The 27,022-nt window shown below is 38.4% G+C and overlaps 1 protein-coding gene across 1 annotated transcript in view; it reads left to right on the forward strand.

The window, feature by feature from the left end:
* The window catches only part of TOPBP1 (DNA topoisomerase II binding protein 1), a 69,871-nt gene extending 58,367 nt beyond the window's left edge, over positions 1-11,504 (forward strand). Inside the window, exon 28 of the mRNA XM_024746230.1 lies at positions 10,671-11,504. Coding sequence (XP_024601998.1) covers positions 10,671-10,814 — 144 coding nt within the window. The 3' untranslated portion in view covers positions 10,815-11,504. The remainder of the gene's footprint in view (positions 1-10,670) is intronic.
* The last annotated feature ends 15,518 nt before the right edge of the window (positions 11,505-27,022 follow it).

The following is a 27,022-nucleotide window of genomic DNA, read 5'->3' on the forward strand; positions in this document are numbered from 1 at the left end:
TGAAATGGGCATAAAAATCTGGGTACCTCTAAAAGTGCCCTCTAAAATGTTGGAATATAAAGAAAGCAGAAATTGATTCCACGAGTCCAAGGAGAAACATTTACCCAAGGGTCCTTTTTAAATTTTCTTGACCTTTTGTTTTGATACACTGTAAATACCTGTGTTAGACAGTAAGGGAAATGAAACACTTACTACATGGAGGGCTCACTATACTCCTGTTCAGAATTGGCCTATGTTGGGTGATTTGAATGGGCAAAGAAAAATCTTGACACCGGAGTGCCTAAAATGCCATCAGGAATCAGCAAGATATGACACATGATTGTAAATGTCTTACAACAAAGGATTTCAAACAGATTAGTGTAGAAGTAGGGGGAAGCCAAAACTAACCTGCTTTGTGGTTGTTGCTGCTTGTGTTTGGAAGTTGGTCAGCTTTTAATAGGAGTGCCTGAAACATGCATGCAAAGCCTCTGTCATAAAGCAGTGGGGTGTATTGATTAGGACTTAGTAAACCAGTACTAGCTCTCCTTGAACATCTAAATAACTTTTTAAAAATCTCTATTTGTTGAGACATGAGGTTTTAAAATATTACCCACTGGGAAAAGGGCAGGGATTGGGGGAATGTAGAGAATTTCCCATACCTCATCCCTCCAGAAATTTCTGATTGTTTCAGGGATACAGCTGCCATCTAAGATGGGACCCAACATAGATTAATTGCTTAAACTTGTGCTGTGTTAAACTTGTACATGTGCTATAATTTGGGGGTATTTTTTCTTTTTACATAAAAAAGAGTGTATAGAAAATATGTTCTGGTTAAAGAATAGCAAAATGTCATTTAGGTGCCGAGGATAAGAAATAGAAGATTGCTAGTCCCATAGGAACTCCCTGTTGCTCCCTGTTGTTCCTGCCTTTCTCAGGGTTGTAATGTGTGTCAAATACTATATGTCTGGAGAAACACATTGGGGGAGTGAGCTGCTCTGTATTTCTGCATCTGAGCTTATTATTGCCTATCTCTAGCTCTCAGGAGTAAGTCAAAACAGAACACTTCTATAGTGTGAAGCAGCAGGCTAAGGAGGGGAGAGCAGCAGCTTCATGTCAAGTTCATGGCCAAGATAAGCCAAGCACAGATAGGACTCTGAGATAGGCTCACCCCAGTGTTCTGACTTCAGCTTAGAAACTAGGTGTGGTGGCTGCAGGGATCTTTGTCACCCTCTGTCTACTTCTGTACACTGCCATCGTCCCAGGAGCTCCATTCACCACCATTTGTCTCTTTTCTGTTGAATCTCCTCTTTCTGAATTGCATGTCATCCTGATCTGCTGTCTGATTGTGATGGAGGTCTCTTCTCGTAACTTCTTGAAAAGGGAACACATGGAAGGTAAATTGAGACTTTCTATTTGTGGAAATTCTTTTTTCTATTCTCATTCCTACTAGAATGATAGTTTGGCTGGGCATCAAATTCTAGGTTGGAAACTGCTTTCTCTTAGACTTTTGATTGTTTGTCTCATTGCTTCTAGTATTGCCATTGAGCAGTCTAAAGCCATCTGATCCTTAATCCTTTATATGTAACTGTAATCTAGTTAGGAAGTTCTTTTTGCCCCAGTTTTATGAAATTTCAAAATGATACACTCTCATGAGGATCTGTTTATATTATGCTGGGCACTTGGGCCCTTTCTGGTCTGGTAACTTCTATCTTTGAGTTCTGGGAAATCTTGAATTATTTCAATGATGAGGGGTTTTTTTTCCACTTTCTGTTCTCTCCTGTACTTCTGCTATTTGTATATTAGATTTTATTATTTTTCACTTATTTTTATCTTTTTGAGAGATTCTTGCAGTTCAATATTCTATCAACTTCATTTTGCTATCATGTTTTAGACCTGTTTTCATTTTTTGAATTTATATTTTATTGTTTTAATGTTTTCTTGTTTCATCGATTAATACCTTCTGTGAGCTCTCTGTATTTCTGCATCTGAGCTTATTATTGCCTATCTCTAGCTCTCAGGAGTAAGTCAAAACAGAGGATTTATTGATGTATTTTTTTTAAGTTTTCTTATCTCTGCATAGTTTCTACTTCCACCAAGCTGTGTTTTTCCCTTTATCTGGGTTTTTATCTTCCATGTTAGAGGAACTTATCAGATATCTAGTAATTCTTGGTTTTCTGTCCATGATTAAGAGTAGGGGGTAGGAACTTCCCTGGTGGCACAGTGGTCAAGAACCAGCCTGCCAGTGCAGGGGACACGGGTTCGAGCCCTGGTCCAGGAAGATCCCACATGCTGCAGAACAACTAAGCCCGTGTGCCACAACTACTGAAGCCTGCGAGCCTAGAACCCATGCTCCTCAACAAGAGAAGCCACTGCAATGAGAAGCCCGCGCACCGCAACGAAGAGTAGCCCCCACTTGCAGCAACCAGAGAAAGCCTGCACACAGCAATGAAGACCCAACACAGCCAAACGTAAAAATAAATAATTAATTTTTAAAAATATCACTTAAAAAGAAAAATAGGGGGTAAAAAGCTGCTTAGAAGTACTGAGCACAGTTGGGTCTTGTCCATTTTGAGCTGGGTGAGATGGTGTGGATGAACTAGTTATTGGACACCTCTCCTAGATTCATAACTTTATGTGCTTCTTGAATTGTTTCATTTTTACCCAAAAAGGAGTCTTCTGATCTGCCTAAATGATGAGTCTGGCCTTTTTTTTTTTTTTGAATTGAGATACAATTGGCATATAACATTAGTTTCAGGTGTACAAAATAATGAATGATTCAGTATATGTATATTTTACGAAATGATCTACGCAGTAAGTCTAGTTAGCATCCATCACCACACATAATTACAATTTTCTTTAATCTTGTGATAAGAACTTCCAAAATTGAGTCTCAACAACTTTCAAATATACCATATAGTATTATTAACTGTAACCATTATGCTGTGTATTATATTCCCACAGCTTATTTATTTTATAACAAATTTGTACCTCTTGACCACCTTTATCCATTTTGCCCACCCCTCACCCCCCTGCCTCTGTCAAGCAACCACCAGTCTGTTCTCTGTTGTATCTATTGAGTTTTGAGGGTTTTGGTTTTTTTAGATTCCACTTAACAAGAGATCATACAGTATTTGTATTTCTCTTTCTGACTTTTTTTGCTTAGCATAATGCCCTCAAGGTCCATCCATGTTGCCACAATTGGCAAGATTTCCTCTTTAATGGCTGAATAATATTCCATTTTGTGTGTGTGTGTGTGTGTGTGTGTGTGTGTGTGTGTGTGTGTGTGTACGTGTACATACCAGTTTTCTTTATCCATTCATTCATTGCTGGACACTCATGTCTTGGCTATTAGATATCTTCGAGTTAGTGTTTTTGTTTCCTTTGGATAAATACCCAGAAGTGGAACTGTTGGACCATATAGTAGTTCTGTATTTAATTTTTTGTGGAACCTCTATACTGTTTTCCAGAGTGGCTGCACCATTTATATTCCCACCAATGGTGCACAAAGATTCCATTTTCTCTGCATCCTTGCCAACATGTGTTATCTCTTGTCTTTTTTATGGTATTGCCAACATGTGTTATCTCTTGTCTTTTTTATGTTAGTTATCCTAATGGGTGTGAGGTGGTATCTCATTGTGGTTTTGATTTGCATTTCTCTGTTGATTAGTGGTGTTGAGCACCATTTCATGTACCTGTTGGCCATCTGTATGTCTTCTTTGGAAAAATGTCTATTCAGATCCTCTGCCCATTTTTTAATCAGATTTTTTTTTTTGCTGTTGAGTTGTATGAGTTCTGTATATATTTTGGATATTAACCCTTATCAGATATATAATTTGCAAATATTTTTTCCCATTTGATAAGTTGGCTTTTCATTTTGTTGATGGTTTCCTTCACTGTGCAGAAGTTTTTTAGTTTGATATAGTTTCACTTGTTAATTTTTCCTTTTGTTACTTTGCTTTTGGTGTCAAATCCAAAAAATCATCACCAAAACCAGTGTCAAGGAGCTTGCTGCCTGTTTTTTTCTAGGAGTTTTATGGTTTCAGGTCTTGTGTTCAAGTCTTTAATCCATTTTGGGTTTATTTTTGTGTATGATATAAGATAGTGGTGGAGTTTCATTCTTCTGCATGTGGGGGTTCCGTTCTCCCAACACTATTTATCGAAAAGACTGTCTTTTCCCTATTGTATATTCTTGGCACCTTTGTCGTAAATTAATTGATCATGTATGCATATGTTTACTTCTGGGCTCTCTAGTCTGTTCCATTGATCGGTTTTTGTGCCAGTACCGTATTATTTTGATTACTGTAGCTTTGTAATATAGTTTGAAATCAGGGAGCATGATGCTTCCAACTTTGTTGTTCTTAACATTGCTTTTGGTATTTGAGATATTTTGTGGTTCCATACAAATTTTAGGTTTGTTTGTTCTGTTTCTCTGAAAAATGCCATTGGAATTTTGATAGGGATTGCATTGAATCTGCAGACTGCTTTGGGTAGTAAGGATATTTTAACAATATTCTTCCAGTCCATGAGCACAGCTTATCTTTTCATTTATTTGTATCTTTTTCAGTTTCTTTCATCAGTGTCTTACAGTTTTCAGTTTACAGATGCTTTACCTCCTTGGTTAAATTTTTTCCCAGGTATTTATCTTTTTAATTTTTAAATTATTTGTGTCTTTATATTTAAAACGGCTTTTTTGTAAACAGGACATAGTTGGGCCTTGCTTTTTATTATCTGGAATGTTTAGTCCGTAATCACTGATACTGTTTTTTTGGGGGTTTTTGCCATTTGTTTTTGGTTTGTCTCTTCAGTTCTTTGTTCCTCAGTTCTTCTTTTCTTGCTTTTTTTGGTATTTAATATTTTTTAGAATTCCATTTCATCCATTGTCTTTTTTTTAAATATTTATTTATTATTTATTTGGCTGTGTTGTGGCATGGGGGATCTTTGTTGCCATGTGCGGGATCTTTGTTGCGGCTTGCAGGATCTTTAGTTGCTGCACATGGGATCTAGTTCCCTAACCAGGGATCAAACCCAGGCCCCCTGCATTGGGAATGTGGAGTCTTAACCACTGGACCACCAGGGAAATCCCCTCCATTGTCTCTTTTTTATTTTTGGCTGTGTTGGGTCTTCGTTGCTGCACGTGGGCTTTCTCTAGTTGTGGAGAGCAGGAGCTACTCTTCATTGCAGTGCGTGGCCTTCTCATTGCTGTGGCTTCTCTTGCTGCGGAGCATGGGCTTGAGGTGCACAGGCTTCAGTAGTTGCAGCACGCAGGCTCGGTAGTTGTGGCTCACAGGCTCTAGAGGACAGGCTCATTAGTTGTGGCGCATGGGCTTAGTTGCTCCACAGCATGTGGGATCTTCCCTGCCCAGGGCTCAAACCCATGTCCCCTGCATTGGCAGGCAGATTCTCAGCCACTGCACCACCAGGGAAGACCCTCCATTGTCTTTTTTTTTTTTTTGCTGTACGCGGGCCTCTCACTGCTGTGGCCTCTCCCGTTGCGGAGCACAGGCTCCGGACGCGCAGGCTCAGCAGCCATGGCTCACGGGCCCAGCCGCTCCGCGGCACGTGGGATCCTCCCGGACCGGGGCACGAACCTGCGTCCCCTGCATCGGCAGGCGGACTCCCAACCACTGCGCCACCAGGGAAGCCCCATTGTCTTTTTAAAGCAAAAACTTCTCTGCTTTTTTTTTAGAGGGGCAGGGGTGTTTTGCTCTACAGATTACAATATACTTCCTTAGTTTTTCATAATCTTCCTAGAGTTAATATTGTGCCACTTTGCATAAAATGCAGAAATCTTGAACCATATAGATTCCTTTGCTTCCCCTGTTCTTCAAACCAAGGGCCAGTAAACTATAGCCCACAGGCCAAATCCAGCCTGTTTTAATTAACAAAGTTTTATTGAAACCCAGCCACGTTCTTACATTTGCATATTCTCTTTGGCTGCTTTTGCACTACAACTGCAGAGTTGAGTAGTCGCAACAGAAATTTGCAACTACTAAAATATTTAATGTCTGGCCCATCTATCTGTTTTAGCCCCACAAGTACAGTGTTATACTTTAAGTAAGTTTTGCTTTAAACAATCCAATGTATTTTAAGGAAATCAAAAGGGAAAAAAGTCTTTTATATTTACCCTAATGTATACCATTTTGAGTGTTATTTTTTTCTGAATATCTAAGTTTCCATCTGGTATCATTTTCCTTCAGCCTGAAGAACTTTCTTTAGTTTGTAGTACAAATATGATGGGGACCAATGCTAGTTTTCTTTTTTTCTCTTTTTTTTGAAAATGTCTATTTTACCTTTATTCTTAAAGATTCTTGGCAGGATATAGAATTTGGGGTTGAGTTTTTTTTCTTCTTCTGGTACTTCAATAAAGACTTCATTCTCTCCTGGCCTCCATTGTTTCTTTTTCTTTTTACTTTTTAACAAAATATTTATTTTTTAAAAGCAATAATGTTTTTTGGCTGCGTTGGGTCTTAATTGCGGCACTTGGGATCTTCGTTGAGGCATGCAGGATCTTTGTGGCATGGGCTCTTCATTGTGGCACACAGGCTTCTCTCTTGTTGTGGTGTGTGGGTTTTTTTCTCTCTCTAGTTGTGTCACGTGGGCTCCAGAGCACCTGGGCTCTGTAGTTTTGTGGAATGCGGGCTCTCTCATTGAGGCGCACAGGCTTAGTTGCCCCAGGGCATGTGGGATCTTAGTTCCCTGACCAGAGATCAAAACTGCGTCCCCTGAATTAGAAGGTGGACTCTTTACCACTGGACCACTGAGGAAGTCCTAAGGCCTCCATTGTTTCTGATAAGAAGTTCATGGTAATTTGAATTGTTCCCTTTTATGCAATGTGTCATTTTTCTCCTGGCTGTTCTCAGGATTTTCTCTTCATCTTTGATTTTCAACCATTTATATTTCCAGGTATGGTTTCTTTGTATGAATCCTGATTGGTATTCACAAAGCTTCTTTAAACTTATGTCTCTCACCAAGTTTGGGAAGTTTGGGGCATTATTTCTTCATTCTGCTATTTTTTCTGCTTCATTCTTTTCTGTCTGGGAATTCAGTTACTCACGTTACTCTTTTGATATTGTCCCACAGGCCCCTAAGCCTGTATTCACTTATTTGCAATTATTTTTCTCTGTGCTCTTCTGATTGCCCAATTCCTGTGTATCTATCTCCAACTTCACTGATTTTTTCCTGTTATTTTCATCTGCTCTTAATCCTATCCAGTGAGACTTTGATTTAAGTCTTATATTTTTGGACTTCCCTGGTGGCTCTGTGGTTAAGAATCTGCCTGCGAATGCAGGGGACGCGGGTTCAATTCCTGGTCTGGGAAGATCCCACATGCCACGGAGCAACTGAGCCTGTGAACCACAACTACTGAGCCTGTGCTCTAGAGCCCGCATGCCACTACTGCTGAGCCTGTGCGCCACAACTACTGAAGCCCGCGTGCCCTAGAGCCTGCACGCTGCAACTACTGAGCCCACACACCACAACTACTGAAGCCTGTGTACTCTAGGGCCTGCATGCCACAACTACTGAGCCCACATGCTGCAACTACTGAAGCCTGCGTGCCTGGAGCCTGTGCTCCACAACAAGAAAGCCACTGCAATGAGAAGCCCACGCACAAAAACAAAGAGTAGCTCCCATTTGCCACAACTAGAGAAAGCCTGTGTGCAGCAGTGAAGACCCAACACAGCCAAAAATAAATAAAAATTTTTTTAAAGTATTACTTGTTTATATCTAAAATCTCTTTGGTTCTTTTCTGTGGTTTCTGTTTTTGTGCTGAGATTTCCTCTGTTCACTCATTTCAAGCATATTTTCCTTTATATCATTAAGAAGAGTTATAATAGCTATGTTGCAATTGTCTACTATTTCCAACATCTGGGTCATGAGCAAGATGTTCTGTTACTTTTTTTTTAATTAAACTTTTTTATTTGGAAATAATTGTAGATTTACATGCAGTATTAAGAAACAATACAGAGACATTCCATGTACACTTTCTCCAGGTTACACTAGTGGGTAGCATCTTGCAAAAACAAGGATATTCTTACAACCAGGATATTGGCTTTATACAATCCAAGCTTATTCAGATTTCCCCAGTTTTACTTCTATTCATGTATATTTGTGTATTTAGATTTCTGCAGTTTTATCATGTGTAAGTTCATGTATCTGTCACCACAGTCAAGATACAGAACAGTTCTATCACTACAAGAATCGCTCTTTTTTTTTTTTTTTTTTTTTTTTTTTTTTTTTTTTTTTTTTTTGCGGCACACAGGCCTCTCACTGTTGTGGCCTCTCCCGTTGTGGAGCACAGGCTCCGGACGCACAGGCTCAGTGGCCATGGCTCACGGGCCCAGCCGCTCTGTGGCATGTGGGATCTTCCCGGACTGGGGCACAAATCCATGTCCCCCGCATTGGCAGGCGGACTCTCAACCACTGCGCCACCAGGGAAGCCCAAGAATCCCTCATTTTTTAAAACTTAAATAAATGGAATTAATAATAGTGTGTAAACTTTGGCAATTGGCTTTTCACTCAGTAAAATTCCTTTGAGTTTCATCCAGATTGTTGCATTCTTATGCAACAATGAATACTTTTATTACCTTTTATTGCTGAGTGGTACAGATGTACCACAGTTAATCATTAACCTATGGAAGGACATCTGGGTTGTTTCCATTTATGTACAGTTTCATATGTGAAAATAAGGTTTCATTGCACTGGGATAAATTCTCAAGAGTGTGTTTACAAAGTGGGCATATTTTACATTCTCACCATCAATGTATGAGTGATCCAGTTTCTTTGTATCCTCATCTGCATTTAGTTGTCATTTTTTATTTAGCCATTTCATTTGGTGTATGATCTCTCTTGTGATTTTAACTTGCATTTTCCTAATGGCTAATCAAAGTGAACATCTTTTTGTGTGCTTATTTGCCATGTTCATATCCTCTTCCTTGAAATGTCTCTTCATGTCTTTTGTCCACTTTGTAATTGAATTGTTTTTTTTTAACGCTTGAGAGTTGTTTATAATAGATACTAGTCTTTTGTTGGATATGTATTTGCACATATTTTCTTCCAGTCTGTGGCTTATGTATTCATCCATTTACCTTTATCCTCTTTTTTTTTTTGGCTTAGCCACACAGCTAGCAGGATCTTAGTTCCTCAACCAGGGATTGAACCCGTGCCCCCGGTAGTGGAAGCACTGAGTCCTAACCACTGGACCACCAGGGATCCCCTACCTTTATCCTCTTAACAGGAATTTTTGCAAAACAAGTTTTAAAAAAGGTTTTATAGTTTTTACTTTTTATGTCTGATAATACATAGAGGTGTACGGTTTAGGTCAAAATTGTTAGGAGGTTGGTTGAGGGGTTTTCTGCCTCAGAATGTCCAGTTGCTCCAGCACTATTTGTTAAAAGAACTATACTCCATTTAGTTGCACTTGCACCTTGGTCAGTATTCAGATGTGCATTTTGTGTGGGTCTATTTCTGCATTCTCTGTTCTGTTCCATCAATCTATGTGTCTTTCCCTCTGCAAGACTCTTAATTACTGTATACATAATAAGTCCTAATATTAGGTCGTGATTCCTTCCTCTTTTTCAAAATTGTTGTTGCTACTCTAGGGCCTGTACTTCTTTTTGACTGTGTCTTTATATGTAAATTTTTAAATAAATCTGTTTGTCTATAAAAATACCTTTCTATGATTTTGATAGGAATTACATTAAACCTACAGATCAGTTTGAGTGTTTGACATCTTTACTATGTTAAGTCTTTTAGTCACTGAGGACAGCTTATCTCTAATTATTTAGATTGATTTCTTTCATGGGCATTTTGTAATTTTAAGTATATGTATATTTTTTTCTTAAGTTGATACTTAAGTATTTCCATTTTGGGGGGTGATTGTTTTTTCTTGAGAATAGTTCATGTTCTGCTTCTTCACGTGTACAGTAATTATGGATGTATCCTAGAAATTACAAATCAGTTGTAGAGACTAGATCCTGTCATGTTCTTCTGAAGAGGACCATTTTATTTGTTTAGCAGGCAGTTTACTTGGCTGACCTTCCACAGTGAGTGGCAGCTCAAATCTTAGTTGGGTTCTTTGAGCCTTACCTTGAGTCTCTGCACATACATGATTTAGGGGTCAAGCAAGGATTTGGTCAGTGTTTATAACACAGAGTTTGGAGCTCCTCCCAAACTTTATGAATTTCCCACCTCATTTTCTAGTGCTGTGGTTGCCATTCTGTCCCCTGGTTCTTCAAAGTTTTCTGTTAGAGTTTTAGCCAGTCAACATGACACAGACAGGGGCTTCTCCTCAGACTAAAAGCCATAAAAAATGAAAAGGGGAATTCATCCCATTCCATTCAAAGATTTTCAAAAATTTACACTAAACATAACATCTCACAGTTAAATGATAGCTATTAACTTATTTTACCATATTTTCCATATTCTGTACTTAATCCATATTTTACAGATGAAACCATTAAGATCTGAGCTAGCCCCACTCTGCCTGAGCTATAAACTCATTTTTCTGATAAAAGGTGAAATTTTGTTACACAGGATCTGTCACTAAAGGTGACAGGTGCTAAATAGCTACCTTGAAAGACAAATGTTTAAGTTTTTTGGTCATAAAGCAGAGTAAAGGAATCTATTACCTAAATAACAGTTTGAAATCTGAAAAAAATGAACAGTGTTGGGTTTTTTACCCCCTTTTATAGGAATCTCCTCCTCAAGTAGAAAATTACTGTCTACCAGAAGCTGTTTCATTTCTTCAGAATAATAAGGAACCTGGGCCTGGATTCTCACAAAAGAGGAAAGCTCCTACAGAGAAAAATAAAATCAAACGACCTAGAGTACAGTAATTGTATTTACTCAGTTAGCAAACATTAAATGTGTTTTAAATTAATAGCTTGAATGTAACTGTGATGGATTTGTGTAGTAATTTAAAGACAAGAACTTGAAGAATTCAGCTTCAGTGTAACAATGACCTTGCTTGAAGTTAGTTTTTAACACCTGAAATTTTAATCATTGAAATATTAACTGTTCCTGAATGGAAAGTTACCTAAAATAACAAAGTGCAACTCCTCAGCTAGCTTGTCATTAAACCATATTGACATGTGTAAAGAGCTTTTTGTTTATTTTCTTATAAATATCTGAGTCTGTAGCTTAGTAGAAGTTTCAGCAAGGTGATAGATTTTGCCTTAAAATGTCTGTTTTAATTCATAACAACAAGGAAATTATCAATTGGGATTTATTCATGTTTTCCATGATTTTTAGCTTCTCACCATTTTACCTCTTTTTAACAGGAGCCTGAGCACAAGGTTTAATGAGGAACTGAGGCTTTAAACTTAATGTGTGTGTATATATGTATATGCATGTTTATACAAATCTCCATGAGGTTTTCCAAGTTTGGACGCCAAAGCTTCAAAAATAAGGACAATAAAGAATAAAAGTAGTGACTCAAAGTAGTTCAAATAAGTTTTTAAAAAGAAAAGCATTCTGGTATCCTATCCGTTTTCTTGTTGAAGCAATAAAAGATTTGTAAAACACATTAAAAAGTGAATCTAGTCATGTTTCTGATTTGTTTCTATAGAATATTGGTCTAGTGGGTTGAAAAAAAAGGAACTACAAAATTGCAGTAGCCTCTATTAATCTAAACCTAAACACCAGGTACTATATGCATGACCACAATTCTCTAATTATAAAGCTACCTCATTTTGTTTGACTGTAATTTTGATGTAAACTGTTCAATTCCTAATAATTCTTTTAAAGCCAAATTCAAATGGTGATGGATTAAAGTCCTCAACCTGGACATCAAACCCCTGAAGTTTTCATCAGGTTTTCCTCTAAATGGAGTAGGGGTTATCCCTGCCCTTCACAATACGAATTCCTACACCGCCAAACAGGTAGCACTGTTATATAAACTGTACTCCTGTCCCTCCCCCAAGCAAAAAAACATATGGGCCTGGTTTTATTAGAGCCATTTTGTGTTAGTTGGGTCCTTTCATTGGCAGTTTGCAGTAAGTTTCTCCCTGAATTTCACTACTTAAAAATTCTTTGAAATAGTTACTCTACAAATCTTGATGAGCACACTGTTGACAAAACAAATGTTACTCTATTTCTCTATCCCAAGAAAAATTAACTAATGTACCATTTTCTTTTCTGCCAAGATTATGAACTATTTTTTCAGTTCAGGCCTTCAACACACAGTTTACAATTTTAAGGCTCCAGATCGGTCTACACCCTGCATAAATCATTTCAACTCAGGCTTTGGCTCTTACACTGTAAATGTCCTAATGCCAGCAAGTTCTTCTTAGCATGCAAATAATTCCAAGCATAGGTAGGTATCTCATTTAAAAAGGAAAAAAACCCAAAAATCTTTCCTTGATTATTCTTATTTTCTCCTTAGTATTACTACAGTATTTTAATCTGTGCCGCTTAAATTAGCATCTTATATTCCTCCATGAATTTTTCATGTTCATTGGTCTGATCTCATCACCATTAATTCAATAAATAAGACACCTTAGCTGGAAGGTAGTGCGTGGGCTTCAGGAGCAAACCACTTAGAGCACGTGCTCTCTGAGACAGCTTACAGAAGCAGGGCCCTCAGTGCAGATACAGCACTCAGTTATATTCAGTATTTATATTATGGGCTGAATCGTGTCTTTCTTCCTCGACCCCCAAAAGAAAATTTTGTAAATTGAAGCTTAACCCCATACATAACTGTACTTGGAAATTGGGCCATTGAGGGGGTAATTAAGGCTAAATGAGGTCCTATGAATGGGGCCCTACTTTGGTAGGACTGGTGGCCTTATGAGGAGAGACCAGGAGTTCATGGGCACAGAGGAAAGAGGAAAGACAAGACCATGTGGGGACACAGAGGCAGCTGTCTGCACATTAGGAGGAGATGCTTTACCAGAAGCCACTCATGGCAGCACCTCAGCCTTAGACTTCTAGCCTCCAGAATTGTGAGAAGTTTGTTGTTCAAGCCACCCACTCTGTGGTATTCTCTTTTGGCAGCCCCAGCAGACTAATAACAATATTACCATGCAGAGGTTCACAAACTGCGCCATAATGTTCAGGAATGGCATAAGCACACTTTCGTAGGGTAGAGCTCAGAGTTTTAGAGTTCACATCTGTGCCTTCCCACCCAAAAAAGACACAAACCACTGCTCTAGTCCAAACCTGTTAAAAGACAGGAAGGAAAGGGGAGGACAGAACAGCTAGAAAATGAAGGAGGGGCACAGCTGTTGGGATTCAATAAAAAGGAGCTGGAACTGGCTGAAACCAAGGAGGCTTCAAGAATAGTCTGGTCATTGACATTTAGCTCATTATACCTATATTGTAATACAGTGGTCCCCAATCTTTTTGCCACCAGGGACCAGTTTTGAGGAAGACAATTTTTCTACGGATGGGGGGTGGTGGGGTGAGGGATGGTTCAGGTGGTAATGGGAACAAAGGGGAGTGGCAGATGAAGCTTTGCTGGCTCACCTGCCGCTCACCTCCTGCTGTGTGGCCCGGGCGTTGGGGACCCCTGTTGTAATACTAAAAATCACTCCCCCTTACATGGACCAGAAAAGTGGGCAGTGGCTGAATACCTGGGAAATACCCATGCTTCACTGAAATAGCAAGAATATTCCTCCCACTCATTAGCCTATGAAATTAGCCCATAAAACCCAAAAACCCCATGCCCTGGGGTCACTCTCACTTTCTGAAGACATCAGGCCAGAAGGGAGTGGCATGATATATTTAAAGTGCTGAAAGAAAAAAATGCTGTGCTGGCAAACTTGTCCTTCAGAATTGGAGGAGAGATAGAGGGTTTTCCAGACAACGAAAAGCTAGAGAAGTTCATCAATACTAGACCAGACTTACAAGAAATGTTAAAGGAACTTCTTTAAGCTGAAAGAGGGTTGGAGGCACTAATTAGTAATGAGAAACATGGAAGTATAAATCTCACTGTTAGAGATAAATATATAGTAAAAATTCAGAACAATCTAATGTAAAATTGGTGAGTTAATCACTTATAAGGTACTAGGAAGGTTAAGACAAGAGTAGTAAAACTAACCACAATTTTTTAACAATAATAACTATTATTATTAATAACAACAATTTGTTGATGGATACACAAGATTCAAAGATGTAAATTGTGACATCAATATAAAACGTGGTGTGGGGAGTAAAAATGTAGAGCTTTAGAATGAGATCAAACTTAAGTTGTTATCAACTTAAAATAAACTGTTACAAATAAAAATATAAGTTGTTTTATGTAAGCTCATGGTAACCACAAAGCACAACCCACAGTAGATACATAAAAGACAAAGAGAAAGGAATCAAAGCATACCACTACAGAAAACCATCAAATCAAAAAGTAAGAGAGCAAGAGATGAACAAAGGAACAGAGGAACTACAAAACAGCCGGAAAACAATTAACAAAATGGCAATAACTATGTACCTATCAATAATTATTATAAATGTATATGGAGTAAATTCTCCAAACAAAAGACATAGAGTAGCTGAATGGATAAAAAAAACAAAACAATACATTAACAACAAAAAACATCTATATGGGTCTCAGCAGAGACTCACTTCAGATGTAAGGACACAAAAAGACTGAAAGTGAAGGGATATAAAAAGATATTCCTTGAAATGGAACACAAAGAAAGCTGGACTAGCTATACTTATAATGGACAAAATAGATTTTAAGTCAAAGAGACAAAGTCATTATACAAATGATAAAAGGGTCAACCCTACAAGAGAATACAATATTTGTAAATATTTATGCACCCAACATAGAATCACCTAAATATATAACGCAAAAATTAACACACATAAAGGAAGAAATAGACAGCAATATAGTAGTAAGGGATTTTAATATTCTACTTTAATTCATGAATAGATCATCCACAATGAAAATCAATACAGAGTCACTGGCCTTAAATGACACATTAGATCAAATGGACTTAACAGACATATATAGAACATTCCATCCAAGAGCAACAGAATACACATTCTTCTCAGGTGCACATAAAACATTCTCCAGCATAGATAATATGTTAGGCCACAAAACAAGTCAATAAATTCAAGAAGACTGAAATCATACCAAGCATCTTTTCTGACCACAATGATATGAAACTAGAAATCAATAACAAGAAGAAAACTGGAAAATCAACAAATACGTGGAGATTAAACAACATGCTACTGAACAACAAATGGGTCAAAGAAGACATCAAAAGAGAAATAAAAAAATACTTTGAAACAAATGAAAATGGAAATACAACATACCAAAACTGATGTGATGCAGCAAAAGTAGTTCTAAGAGGGAAGTTAATAGTGATAAAAGCCTTATTAAGAGACAAGAAAGATCTCAAACAACCTAACTTTAGACTTCAAGAAACTACAAAAAGAAGAAAAAACTAAGTCTAAATTTATAAATTTAGAAGGAAGGAAATAACAAAGATCAGAGCAGAAATGAAGTAGAGACTAAAAGACAATAGAAAAGATCAATGAAACTAAGAGCTGTTTTTGAAAAATGAAATATCAAATATAAACTAAAGAAACAAACCTTAGCTAGAAATGAAAGCAGAGACATTACAATGTCTACTATGAATAATTATACACCAACAAATTGGACAACCTATAAAAATGGATAAATTTCTAGAAACATACAGACTACAAAGACTAAGTCATGAGGAAATAAAAAATTTGATTATACTGCTTACTAGTAAGGAGATTGAATCAGTAATCCAAAACTTCTCAACAAACAAAAGTCCAGGACCAGATGATTCTACTGGTAAGTTCTAGCAAACATTTAAAGAATACCAATCCTTCTCAAACTCTTTCAAAAAAACAAGAGGAGGGAACACTTCCAAACCAATTTTATGAGGCCAGCATTACCCTGATACCAAAACCAAAGACACTAGAAGAAAAGAAAATTACAGGCCAACAATGAACATAGATGCAAAGATCCTCAACAGAATATTAGCAAACTGAATTCAACAATACATTAAAAGGATCAGAAAACATGATTAAGTGGGATTTATTCCAGGGATGCAAGGGATAGGGGTGGTTCGATATCCACAAGTCAGTCAATGTGATACACCATATTAAAATGAAGAATAAAAATCCTATGATCATCTCAATAGATGCAAAAAAAGCTTTTCACAAAATTCAACATCCATTTTAGAAACTCTCAGAAAAGTGGTTATAGAGAGAATGTACCCCAACATAATAAAAGCCATGCATGACCAGCCAACAGCCAACATCATACTCAACAGTGAATAGCTGAAAGCTTTTCCTCCAAGATCAGGAACAAGACAAAGATGCCCACTCTTGCCACTTTTATTCATCATAGTATTGGAAGCCTTAGCCAGAGCAATGAGGCAAGAAAAAGAAATAAAAGGCATCCAAATTGAAAAGGAAGAAGTGAAAGTGTTACTGTTTGCAGATGATATGGTATTATAGCAAGAAAACCCTAAAGACTCCACCAAAAAACTGTTAGAATTAAATAATGAATTCAGTAATGATGCAGGACACAAAATCAATATGCAAAAATAAATTGCATTTCTGTACACTAATAGTGAACTATCAGAAATTGAAATTAAGAAAACAATCTTAGACCTATATGCTGATAACCATAAAACATTGATAAAGGAAATTGAAGATGATTCAAAGAAATGGAAAGAGATCCCATGCTCTTGGATTGGAAAAATTAATATTGTTATAATGGTCCTACTACCCAAAGCAATCTACAGATTTAATGCAATTCCTATCAAATTACCCATGACATTTTTCACAAAGCTAGAACAAATAATCCTAAAATTATTTGGGACACAGTTTCAATCCCTGGTCCAGGAAGATTCCACAGGCTGTGGAGCAATTAAGCTCATGCGCCACAACAACTGGGCCTGCGCTCTAGAGCCCACCAACCACAATTACTGAGCCCGTGTGCTACAACTACTGAAGCCTGTGTGCCTAGAATCCATGCTCCACAACAAAGAGAAGCCACTGCAATGAGAAACTCACGCATCACAATGAAGAGTAGCCCCCGCTCACCACAACTACAGAAAGCCCGCGTGCAGCAATGAAGACCTAATGGAGCCAAAAATAAATAAATAAATTTATTATTTTTTTAAAAAGAACATTCCTTCATACCATATACAAAAATAAACTCAAGAAGGTTTAAAGACTTAAATATAAGACATGACACTGGACTTCCCTGGTGGCGCAGTGGTTAAGAATCTGCCTGCCAATGCAGGGGACGTGGGTTCGAGCTCTGGTCCAGGAAGATCCCACATGCCTCGGAGCAACTAAGCCCACGCGCCACAACTACTGAGCCTGCGTTCTAGAGCCTGCCAGCCACAACTACTGAGCCTGAGTGCCACAACTACTGAAGCCCACGTGCCCATAGCACGTGCTGTGCAACAAGAGAAGACACCACAATGAGAAGCCTGTGCACCACAACGAAAAGTAGCCCCTCCTTGCCGAAACTAGAGAAAGCCCACATGTAGCAACAAAGACCCAACGCAGCCAAAAATAAATAAATAAATTTATTTTTAAAAAAAGACATGACACCATAAAACTCCTAGAAAACATAGGCAAAACATCCCCCGACATAAATCGTAGAAATATATTCTTAGATCAATCTCCCCAGGCAAAATAAATAAAAGCAAAAATAAACTAATGGGACCTAATCAAACTTATAAGCTATTGCACAGCAAAAGAAACCATAAACAAAATGAAAAGACAGCTTACAGAATGGGAGATAATATTTGCAAATGATACAACGCCAAGGGGTTAATTTCCAAAATATATAAACAGCTCATACAACTTCATATAAAAAAAAAAGCCAAACAACTCAATCAAAAAAGGGCAGAAGACCTAAATAGACATTTCTCCAAAGAAGACATACAGATGGCCAACAAGCACATGAAAAGATGCTCAACATCACTAATTATTGGAGAAATGCAAATCAAAACCACAGTGAACTATCACCTCACATCAGTCAGAATGCCTATCATCAAAAAATCTACAAATAGAATTCCCTGGCAGTCCAATGGTTAAGACTCCATGCTTCTAATGCAGGGGGTGCGGGTTTGATCCCTGGTCAGGTAACTAAGATCCTACATGCTGCGCAACATGACCCCCCCAAAAAAATGTCTACAAATAATAAATGCTGGAGAGGGTGTGGAGAAATAGGAACCCTCCTACACTGTTGGTGGGAATGTAAATTGATGCAACCACTATGAGAAACAGTATGGTGGCTGCTTAAATAACTAAAAATAGAGTTACCATATGATCCAGCAATTCCACTCCTAAGCATATATCCAGAAAAGACAAAAACTCTAATTCAAAAAGATACATGCACCCCAATTATCATAGCAGCACTATTTACAATAGCCAAGATATGGAAACCACACAAATATCCATGAACAGATGAATGGGTAAAGAAGATGTGTGCCATATATATATATATATATATATATACACACACATATGTATGTATATAATGGAATATTACTCAGCCATAAAAAAGAGTGAAATAATGCCATTTACAGCAATGTGGATGGACCTAGAGATTGTCATACTAAGTGAAGTAAGCCAGACAAAGACAAATATCATATGATATTGCTTTTATGTGGAATGTTTTTTTAAAAAGATACAAATGAACTTATTTACAAAATATAAATAGACCCCCAAACATAGAAAACAAACTTATGGTTACCAAAGGGAAAAGGGGTGGTGGAGGGATAAATTAGGAAGTTGGGATTAACATATACACACTACTATATATAAAATAGATGACCAACAAGGACCTACTATATAGCACAGAGAAATATACTCAATATGTTGTAATAACTTATAAGGGAAAATAATCTGAAAAAGAATATATTGTCATATATATATAGCTATATGACTGAATCACTGTGCTCTACACTTAAACTAACACAACATTGTAAATCAACTATATTTCAATAAAAAATATATATAATTATATATATAATTTGATGATTAAATAATAATATATATTATATATATAATATATATTTTATACGTATATATAGTAGTCCTAAAATTTGTATGGAATCACAAAAGACCTGAATAGCCAAAGCAATTTGAGAAAGAATAACACAGCTGGAAGCATCATGGTTCCTGATTTCAAACTATATTACAAAGATATAATCAACAAAATAGTATGGTGCGGGGCTTCCCTGGTGGCTCAGTGGTTAAGAATCTTCCTGTCAATGCAGGGGACACCGGTTCAAGCCCTGGTCTGGGAAGATCCCACATGGGGTGGAGCAGCTGAGCCCGTGGGCCACAACTACTGAGCCTGCACACCACAATTACTGAAACCCATGTGCCTAGAAAGAAATATACTCAATATGTTGTAATAACTTATAAGGGAAAATAATCTGAAAAAGAATATATTGTCATATATATATAGCTATATGACTGAATCACTGTGCTCTACACTTAAACTAACACAACATTGTAAATCAACTATATTTCAATAAAAAATATATATAATTATATATATAATTTGATGATTAAATAATAATATATATTATATATATAATATATATTTTATACGTATATATAGTAGTCCTAAAATTTGTATGGAATCACAAAAGACCTGAATAGCCAAAGCAATTTGAGAAAGAATAACACAGCTGGAAGCATCATGGTTCCTGATTTCAAACTATATTACAAAGATATAATCAACAAAATAGTATGGTGCGGGGCTTCCCTGGTGGCTCAGTGGTTAAGAATCTTCCTGTCAATGCAGGGGACACCGGTTCAAGCCCTGGTCTGGGAAGATCCCACATGGGGTGGAGCAGCTGAGCCCGTGGGCCACAACTACTGAGCCTGCACACCACAATTACTGAAACCCATGTGCCTAGAGCCTGTGCTCCACAACAAGAGAAGCCACCACAATGAGAAGCCTGCACACCGCAATGAAGAGTAGCCCCCGCTTGCCACAACTAGAGAAAGCCCATGCACAACAACGAAGACCCAACACAGCCAAAAATAAATAAAATAAATAAATTTATTTAAAAAAATAGTATGGTGCGGACATTAAAAACAGACACATAGATCAATGGAACAGAATAAGCCCACACATACGTAGTCAATTAACTTACAAAAAAGGTGTTAAGGATATACAACGGGGGAAAGATAATCTCTTCAATAAATGGTGATGGGAAGGGGCTTCCCTGGTGGCACAATGGTTGAGAGCCCGCCTGCCGATGCAGGGGACACGGGTTCGTGCCCCAGTCCGGGAAGATCCCACGTGCCGCAGAGCGGCTAGGCCCGTGAGCCATGGTCGCTGAGCCTGTGCGTCCAGAGCCTGTGCTCCGCAACAGGAGAGGTCACAACAGTGAGAGGCCCGCGTACAGCAAAAAATACATAAATAAATAAATAAATGGTGATGGGAAAACTGAGCAACCACATGCAAAACAATGAAACTGGACCGCTATCTTATTCCATACACAAAAATATACTCAAAATGGATTAAAGTCCTGAACGTAAGACCTAAAACCATAAAACTCCTGGAAGAAAACATAGCAGTGATCTCCTTGACATAGGTCTTGGTGATGATACTTTGGATTTGACACCAAAAGCAAAAATAAACAAGTGGGACTAAATACTTCTGCACAGCAAAGAAAACCATCCACAAAATGAAAAGGCAACCTACTGAATGGGAGAAAATATTTGTAAACCATATAACTGATAAAAGGTTAATATCCAAATTATATAAGAATTCATGCAACTCAATAGCAAACAACCAATCTGATTAAAAAATGGGCAGAAGGGACTCCCCTTGTGGCACAGTGGTTAAGAATCCACCTGCCAGTGCAGGGGACACGGGTTTGATCCCTGGTCCAGGAAGATTCCACATGCCATGGAGCAACTAAGCCCATGCGCCACAACTACTGAGCCTGCGCTCTAGAGCCCGCAAGCCACAACTATTGGCATCAAAGAAGTTCTTGAGAATGAGCATGTCTTTACAAGGCACTCTGACCCCAGTGAAGAATCTCAGGATTTTCAAGAAAATGTTCACCTCCTCAGCTAACACAGGAGGGCAAACTATGTCCACTGACAAGGAAGGCTCAGAGAGACTTGACTTTTCAACACTCTCAGTTTAGTCTGAGTCCAACCAGAATTTGCCATTCCAAGTTCCTCCATCTCTCCCAGTCAATATCGTAAATTTCACATGAGCAACTTAATGAGGTTGTGAATCCAACTGACGTCATAATTCTACAACCTGCACAATTAAGTTTTGTTTGATTTTCAGCAACATCAGCTCCCTGGCTCCGTGAAATGATTCTCTTAGGGCTGCCATGGATGCTCTCTGGTCCATGGACGGTGACTTGAGCTGAGAGTTTCAGGACCTGAGCTTGTCATTTCTTCTTGTAAGCACTCCAGTGCATGGAGAACCAGCCCCACACTAGCCCTTGCAGGCATCATTACTGCCATAAAACTCAAGTGCAGCCCAAGTCCCAGGGGCTCCCAAAGCACTTGCTTCAGCAGACACTTCATCACAAACAGAGGTGGTAGCTGAATTGTAATGCATATCGTGGATTATGAGTATCCCATTTCCCACTGGCAAGGCGCTCATCATTTTGCTTGAGTCCAAAGGTACCACCAAACCAATCCCCAAATCCAATCTTTGAAGGTTTGTCTCCTGAGACCATTCCTGGTACCATTTCATCAGCCAGCATTCAGTCAGGAAACAAATTAAACCAGTAATTTAGACAGGAAAAATATACAGAATTATTAACTAGTTAAAGTGGTTAACAATTAAAAAGGGTGAAAGAGTGTGCTTAGGGGTACAGCACTAGCAACTACAGAAAGCAGTCACTAGCCCTAGAGCTGAGGAAGAGTGAACAAGAAAGGAACTTAGAAACTTAAAGGCAAGGGTCCCTCCCAAGGCTGAGGTTCAAACCTGTGAGGGGAGAACATGGCTGCCACTGCAACAGCCAACCTGCCAGTGGCAGAGAAACTTGCTGGGGAATATGGGCTGAAGTAACTTCTGGAGGGTGGCTGAACCGCGGAGGGCTGCTGAGGTGAACATCCCAGGCTCCACATGCCAATCCTCCCAGAGGACCTGAAGAAAGACACGGTCCTCTTGCTAACTCTGCAGTGTTCCTCTGGCGCCCTCTGTTGGTAAAGCACAGATGTGTACAGGGTCCAGAGTTCTTGAACCACAAAATAAGGCTATCAATTAATAACGGGCACACGACTCATTTATAGGAGACATAGGAAAGTAACCTGCTAAGTTCAGAATGTGGACAATTCTACAAGCCAAATGACCGGAATTGTGGTAAGAATACAGTGGGAAAATTATAGGAGCCTTAAAGACTAAATGCAATGGGTCATCTTGTCTGGATTGTTTCAAACAAACCAACTGTAAAGCACCAGGAGAAATCAGAGTAATTTTAACACCAATAGGATATTTGATATTAAGAAAATGTTAGTTGTCAAGCCTGTGCGCCACAACTACTGAGCCTGTGCTCTAGAGCCCACGAGCCACAACTACTGAGCCCACGCACCACAACTACTGAAGCCTGTGTGCCTAGAGCCCGTGCTCCGCAACAAGAGAAGCCACTGCAATGAGAAGCCCACATACCGCCATGAACAGTAGACCCCACTTGCCACATCTAGAGAAAACCCACGTGCAGCAAAGAAAACCCAATGCAGCCAAAAATAAATAAAATAATTTTTAAAAAAGAAAGAAAATGTTAGTTGTTTAGGTGTGATAATGGTGTTATGGTTAGGGATCTTTATCCCTAGGTGAAACATTTATGGATGAAATAAGTCTGGGATTAGCTTGAAATAATCTGGGAAATGGGGAGGGTGTTTGCAGGTGAAATAAGAGTGGCCCACAGATTGATAATTGTTGAAGTTGGGCTATGGGTTTGAGTACATCTATTATACTATTCTCTGTACTAGTGTATTTGAATCATAAAATCCCACACCCAGAAAAAAATTTAAAGGTAGTACAGCTCACCTCAGTATCAGGAACTCTATCTTCTGCTACTTTGAGAGGGAGAGTGTAAGGAAACCAGCCTCTAGGACATTCATGCCGACCCTGGGATGAGAATATGGCAAAAGGCATTTTCAAGCCAAATTCGAAGAAACGTTAGTTTCCCACTTTCCTTCTCTAGCCTTAAATCCAGCAAGTGGAGTGGAAGCAAAGCCTCATGGTTAAGAACACGCCAGGGCCAAAACACCTGGGGTGGAATCCTGGCTCCTTTATCACCTGCTCTGTGATTCAGGCAAGTTTACCTAACTTTTCAGAACCTATTTTCCCATCTTTAAGGGACTGCCAGGAATTAAATGAGTAACATTTGTTACTTGTTTTGAAGAGTGCCTGGCCCAAGGTTAAATACTATATGAGCAATTTTTAAAAATTCTAACAAATGGGGACTTCCCTGGTGATCCAGTGAGTAAGACTCCATGCTCCCAATGCAGGGGGCCCGGGTTCGATCCCTGGTCAGGGAAGTAGATCCCACATGCATGCCACAACTAAGAAGTCCACATGCCGCAACTAAAGATCCCACATGCCACAACGAAGATTCCATGTGCTGCAACTAAGACCTGGTGTAGCCTAAATAAATAAATTAATTAAAAAAAATAATTCTCTAAAAAAAAATTCTGACAAATGATTTGCTATTTAACATTCTTGCCAGACTAGAGCTAAGGTTAAAAAAAGAGAAGGAAGAAGGGAGTGTCAGAGAAGGACACAGGAACATAACAGAAGCTGCAACCTGCTTTCATCCCCATTACACTAACGTGGTGTTAACTGAGGTTGGGAGTCCCTGACATGCAAGTTTAATTCAGGTCCTAATTAAAGGCATACATCTGAACTCTAAAATCAGAGAAACCCAGGAAGACAACTGCATTAGTTCCAGCCATCTAAGGCCAAAGACAAGCCTAAGAGGATTCCTCTCTGTGCCCACACGCCATTCAAAAGGATGCTTCAGTGCGACCCAACAACCCCTAGAAGGTGACTGAAGTAAACCACCAGCCAGGAGTGTGGGCAGTAAAGCGTCTGAGGTTCCAGGGCTGAGTAGGTGAGCCGTAGGTAGGATAGTGCAGTTGCTAAAGCCTGTCTCTGGTAAATTTAATCATGTTCATTTCATAGTCACCAGGGAGAACTCAGAATTACAAAGAAACCCTTAAAATCCAGAGGTGGTGTCACTGGGCACATAATGGAAGGACAAATTAAAAGTAGCCAGTGTAAGGCAGATTAACATGTACAGTGAGTAACTTCTGGAATGGTCAGACTTATTGTCAAGACACAAGTCAAACAAATTACTGTATGAGAAGGAAAACAAAGTAGCTACGGTAATTATATTGATGGTGAGGCAGTTTTCTGGGAAATATTTAACATAGCCTTTATGCTGATAATTACTGAACTATAAAAAGGCGTATGGAAAAATCAAAAAACTTAGTATTTCAGCTTACAGGTCTTCCCCCTCCCCATTTCAGTATCCATTTCCCCCCATTTCACAGTCCCCAATAATGTATTTAAAAATATGATAATCTTTTCTCGGCTAAGAATACAGTAGAAAGAATTTCCTACATAGTCTAATGAGCTCTGTGAATGTTTTCCCACTCAGTCACAGAGAGACCATTTGTCTCTCACTTTGACATAACCCAGTGGTTCCCATAATTTGCCACACATTAGAATTAACTGAAGAGAAAAAATATCCCTGTGTGCAGGTCACACCCCAAGCCAATTAAATCAGAATGCCTGGGAGTGGGAGTCAGACATCAGTATTTTTTGTTGTTTTTAAAATTTTTTAAATTTAATTTAATTTAATTTATTTTTTTATACAACACGTTCTAATTAGTCATCAATTTTATACACATCAGTGTATACATGTCAGTCCCAATTACCTAATTCATCATAACACAATCCCAACCCCGCCACAGCTTTCCCCCCTTGGTGTCCATATGTTTGTTCTCTACATCTGTGTCTCAACTTCTGCCCTGCAAACGGTTCATCTGTACCATTTTGCTAGGTTCCACATACATGCATTAATATACGATATTTGTTTTTCTTTTTCTGACTTACTTCACTCTGTATGACAGTCTCTAGATCCAACCACATCTCAACATGTGACCCAATTTCGTTCCTTCTTATGGATGAGTAATATTCCATTGTATATATGTACCACATCTTCTTTATCCATTCGTCTGTCAATGGGCATTTAGGTTGCTTCCATGATCTGGCTATTGTAAATAGTGCTGCAATGAACATTGGGGTGCATGCGTCTTTTTGAATTATGGTTTTCTCTGGGTATATGCCCAGTGGTCAAATTGCTGGATCATATGGTAATTCTATTTTTAGTTTTTTAGGGAACCTCCATACTGTTCTCCATAGTGGCTGTACCAATTTACATTCCCACCAACAGTGCAAGAAGGTTCCCTTTTCTCCACACCCTCTCCAGCATTTGTTGTTTGTAGATTTTCTGATGATGCCCATTCTAACTGGTGTGAGGTGATACCTCATTGTAGTTTTGATTTGCATTTCTCTAATAATTAGTGATATTGAGCAGCTTTTAATGTGCTTCTTGGCCATCTGTATGTCCCCTTTGGAGAAATGTCTATTTAGGACTTCTGCCCATTTTTGGATTGGGTTGTCTGTTTTTTTAATATTGAGCTGCATGAGCTGTTTATATATTTTGGAGATTAATCCTTTGTCCATTGATTCGTTTGCAAATATTTTCTCCCATTCTGAGCGTTGTCTTTCCATCTTGTTTATGGTTTCCTTTGCTGTGCAAAAGCTTTTAAGTTTCATTAGGTCCCATTTGTTTATTTTTATTTCCATTACTTTAGGAGGTGGATCAAAAAAGATCTTGCTGTGATTTATGTCAAAGAGTGTTCTTCCTATGTTTTCCTCTAAGAGTTTTATAGTGTCCAGTCTTACATTTAGGTCTTGAATCCATTTTGAGTTTACTTTTCTGTATGGTGTTAGGGAGTGTTCTAATTTCATTCTTTTACATGTAGCTGTCCAGTTTTCCCAGCACCACTTATTGAAGAGACTGTCTTTTCTCCATTGTATATCCTTGCCTTCTTTGTCATAGATTAGTTGACCATAGGTGAGTAGGTTTATCTCTGAGCTTTCTTTCTTGTTCCATTCATCTATGTTTCTGTTTTTGTACCAGTACCATATTGTCTTGATTACTGTAGCTTTGTAGTATAGTCTGAAGTCAGGGAGTCTGATTCCTCCAGCTCTGTTTTTTCCCCTCAAGACTGCTTTGGCTATTCGGGGCCTTTTGTGTCTCCATACAAATTTTAAGATTTTTTGTTCTAGTTCTGTAAAAAATGCCATTGGTAATTTGATAGGGATTGCATTGAATCTGTAGATTGCTTTGGGTAGTATAGTCATTTTCACAATATTGATTCTTCCAATCCAAGAACATGGTATATCTCTCCATCTGTTGGTATCATCTTTAATTTCTTTCATCAGTGTCTTATAGTTTTCTGCATACAGGTCTTTTGTCTCCCTAGGTAGGTTTATTCCTAGGTATTTTATTCTTTTTCCTGCAATGGTAAATGAGAATGTTTCCTTAATTTCTTGTTCGGATGTTTCATCATTAGTGTATAGGAAAGCGAGATTTCTGTGCATTAATTTTGTATCCTGCAACATTACCAAATTCATTGATCAGCTCTACTAGTTTTCTGGTGGCATTTTTAGGATTCTCTATGTAGAGTATCATGTCATCTGTAAACAGTGACAGTTTTACTTCTTCTTTTCCAATTTGTATTTCTTTTTCTTCTCTGATTGCCATGGATAGGACTTCCATGTTGAATAATAGTGGTGAGAGTGGACATCCTTGTCTTGACTCCCCTGTAATTCATTTCTATCTCATAGAGTTGTGGTCAGAAAAGATGCTTGATATGATTTCAATTTTCTTAAATTTACTGAGGCTTGATTTGTGACCCAAGATGTGATCTATCCTGGAGAACGTCCCAAGTGTATTTGACAAGGAAGTGTAATCTGCTGTTTTTGGATGGAATGTCCTATAAATATCAACTAAATCTATCTGGGCTATTGTGT

Source organism: Neophocaena asiaeorientalis, unplaced genomic scaffold, assembly GCF_003031525.2.
Source record: "Neophocaena asiaeorientalis asiaeorientalis breed wild unplaced genomic scaffold, Neophocaena_asiaeorientalis_V1.1 scaffold437, whole genome shotgun sequence".
NCBI classification, from domain to species: Eukaryota; Metazoa; Chordata; class Mammalia; order Artiodactyla; family Phocoenidae; genus Neophocaena; species Neophocaena asiaeorientalis.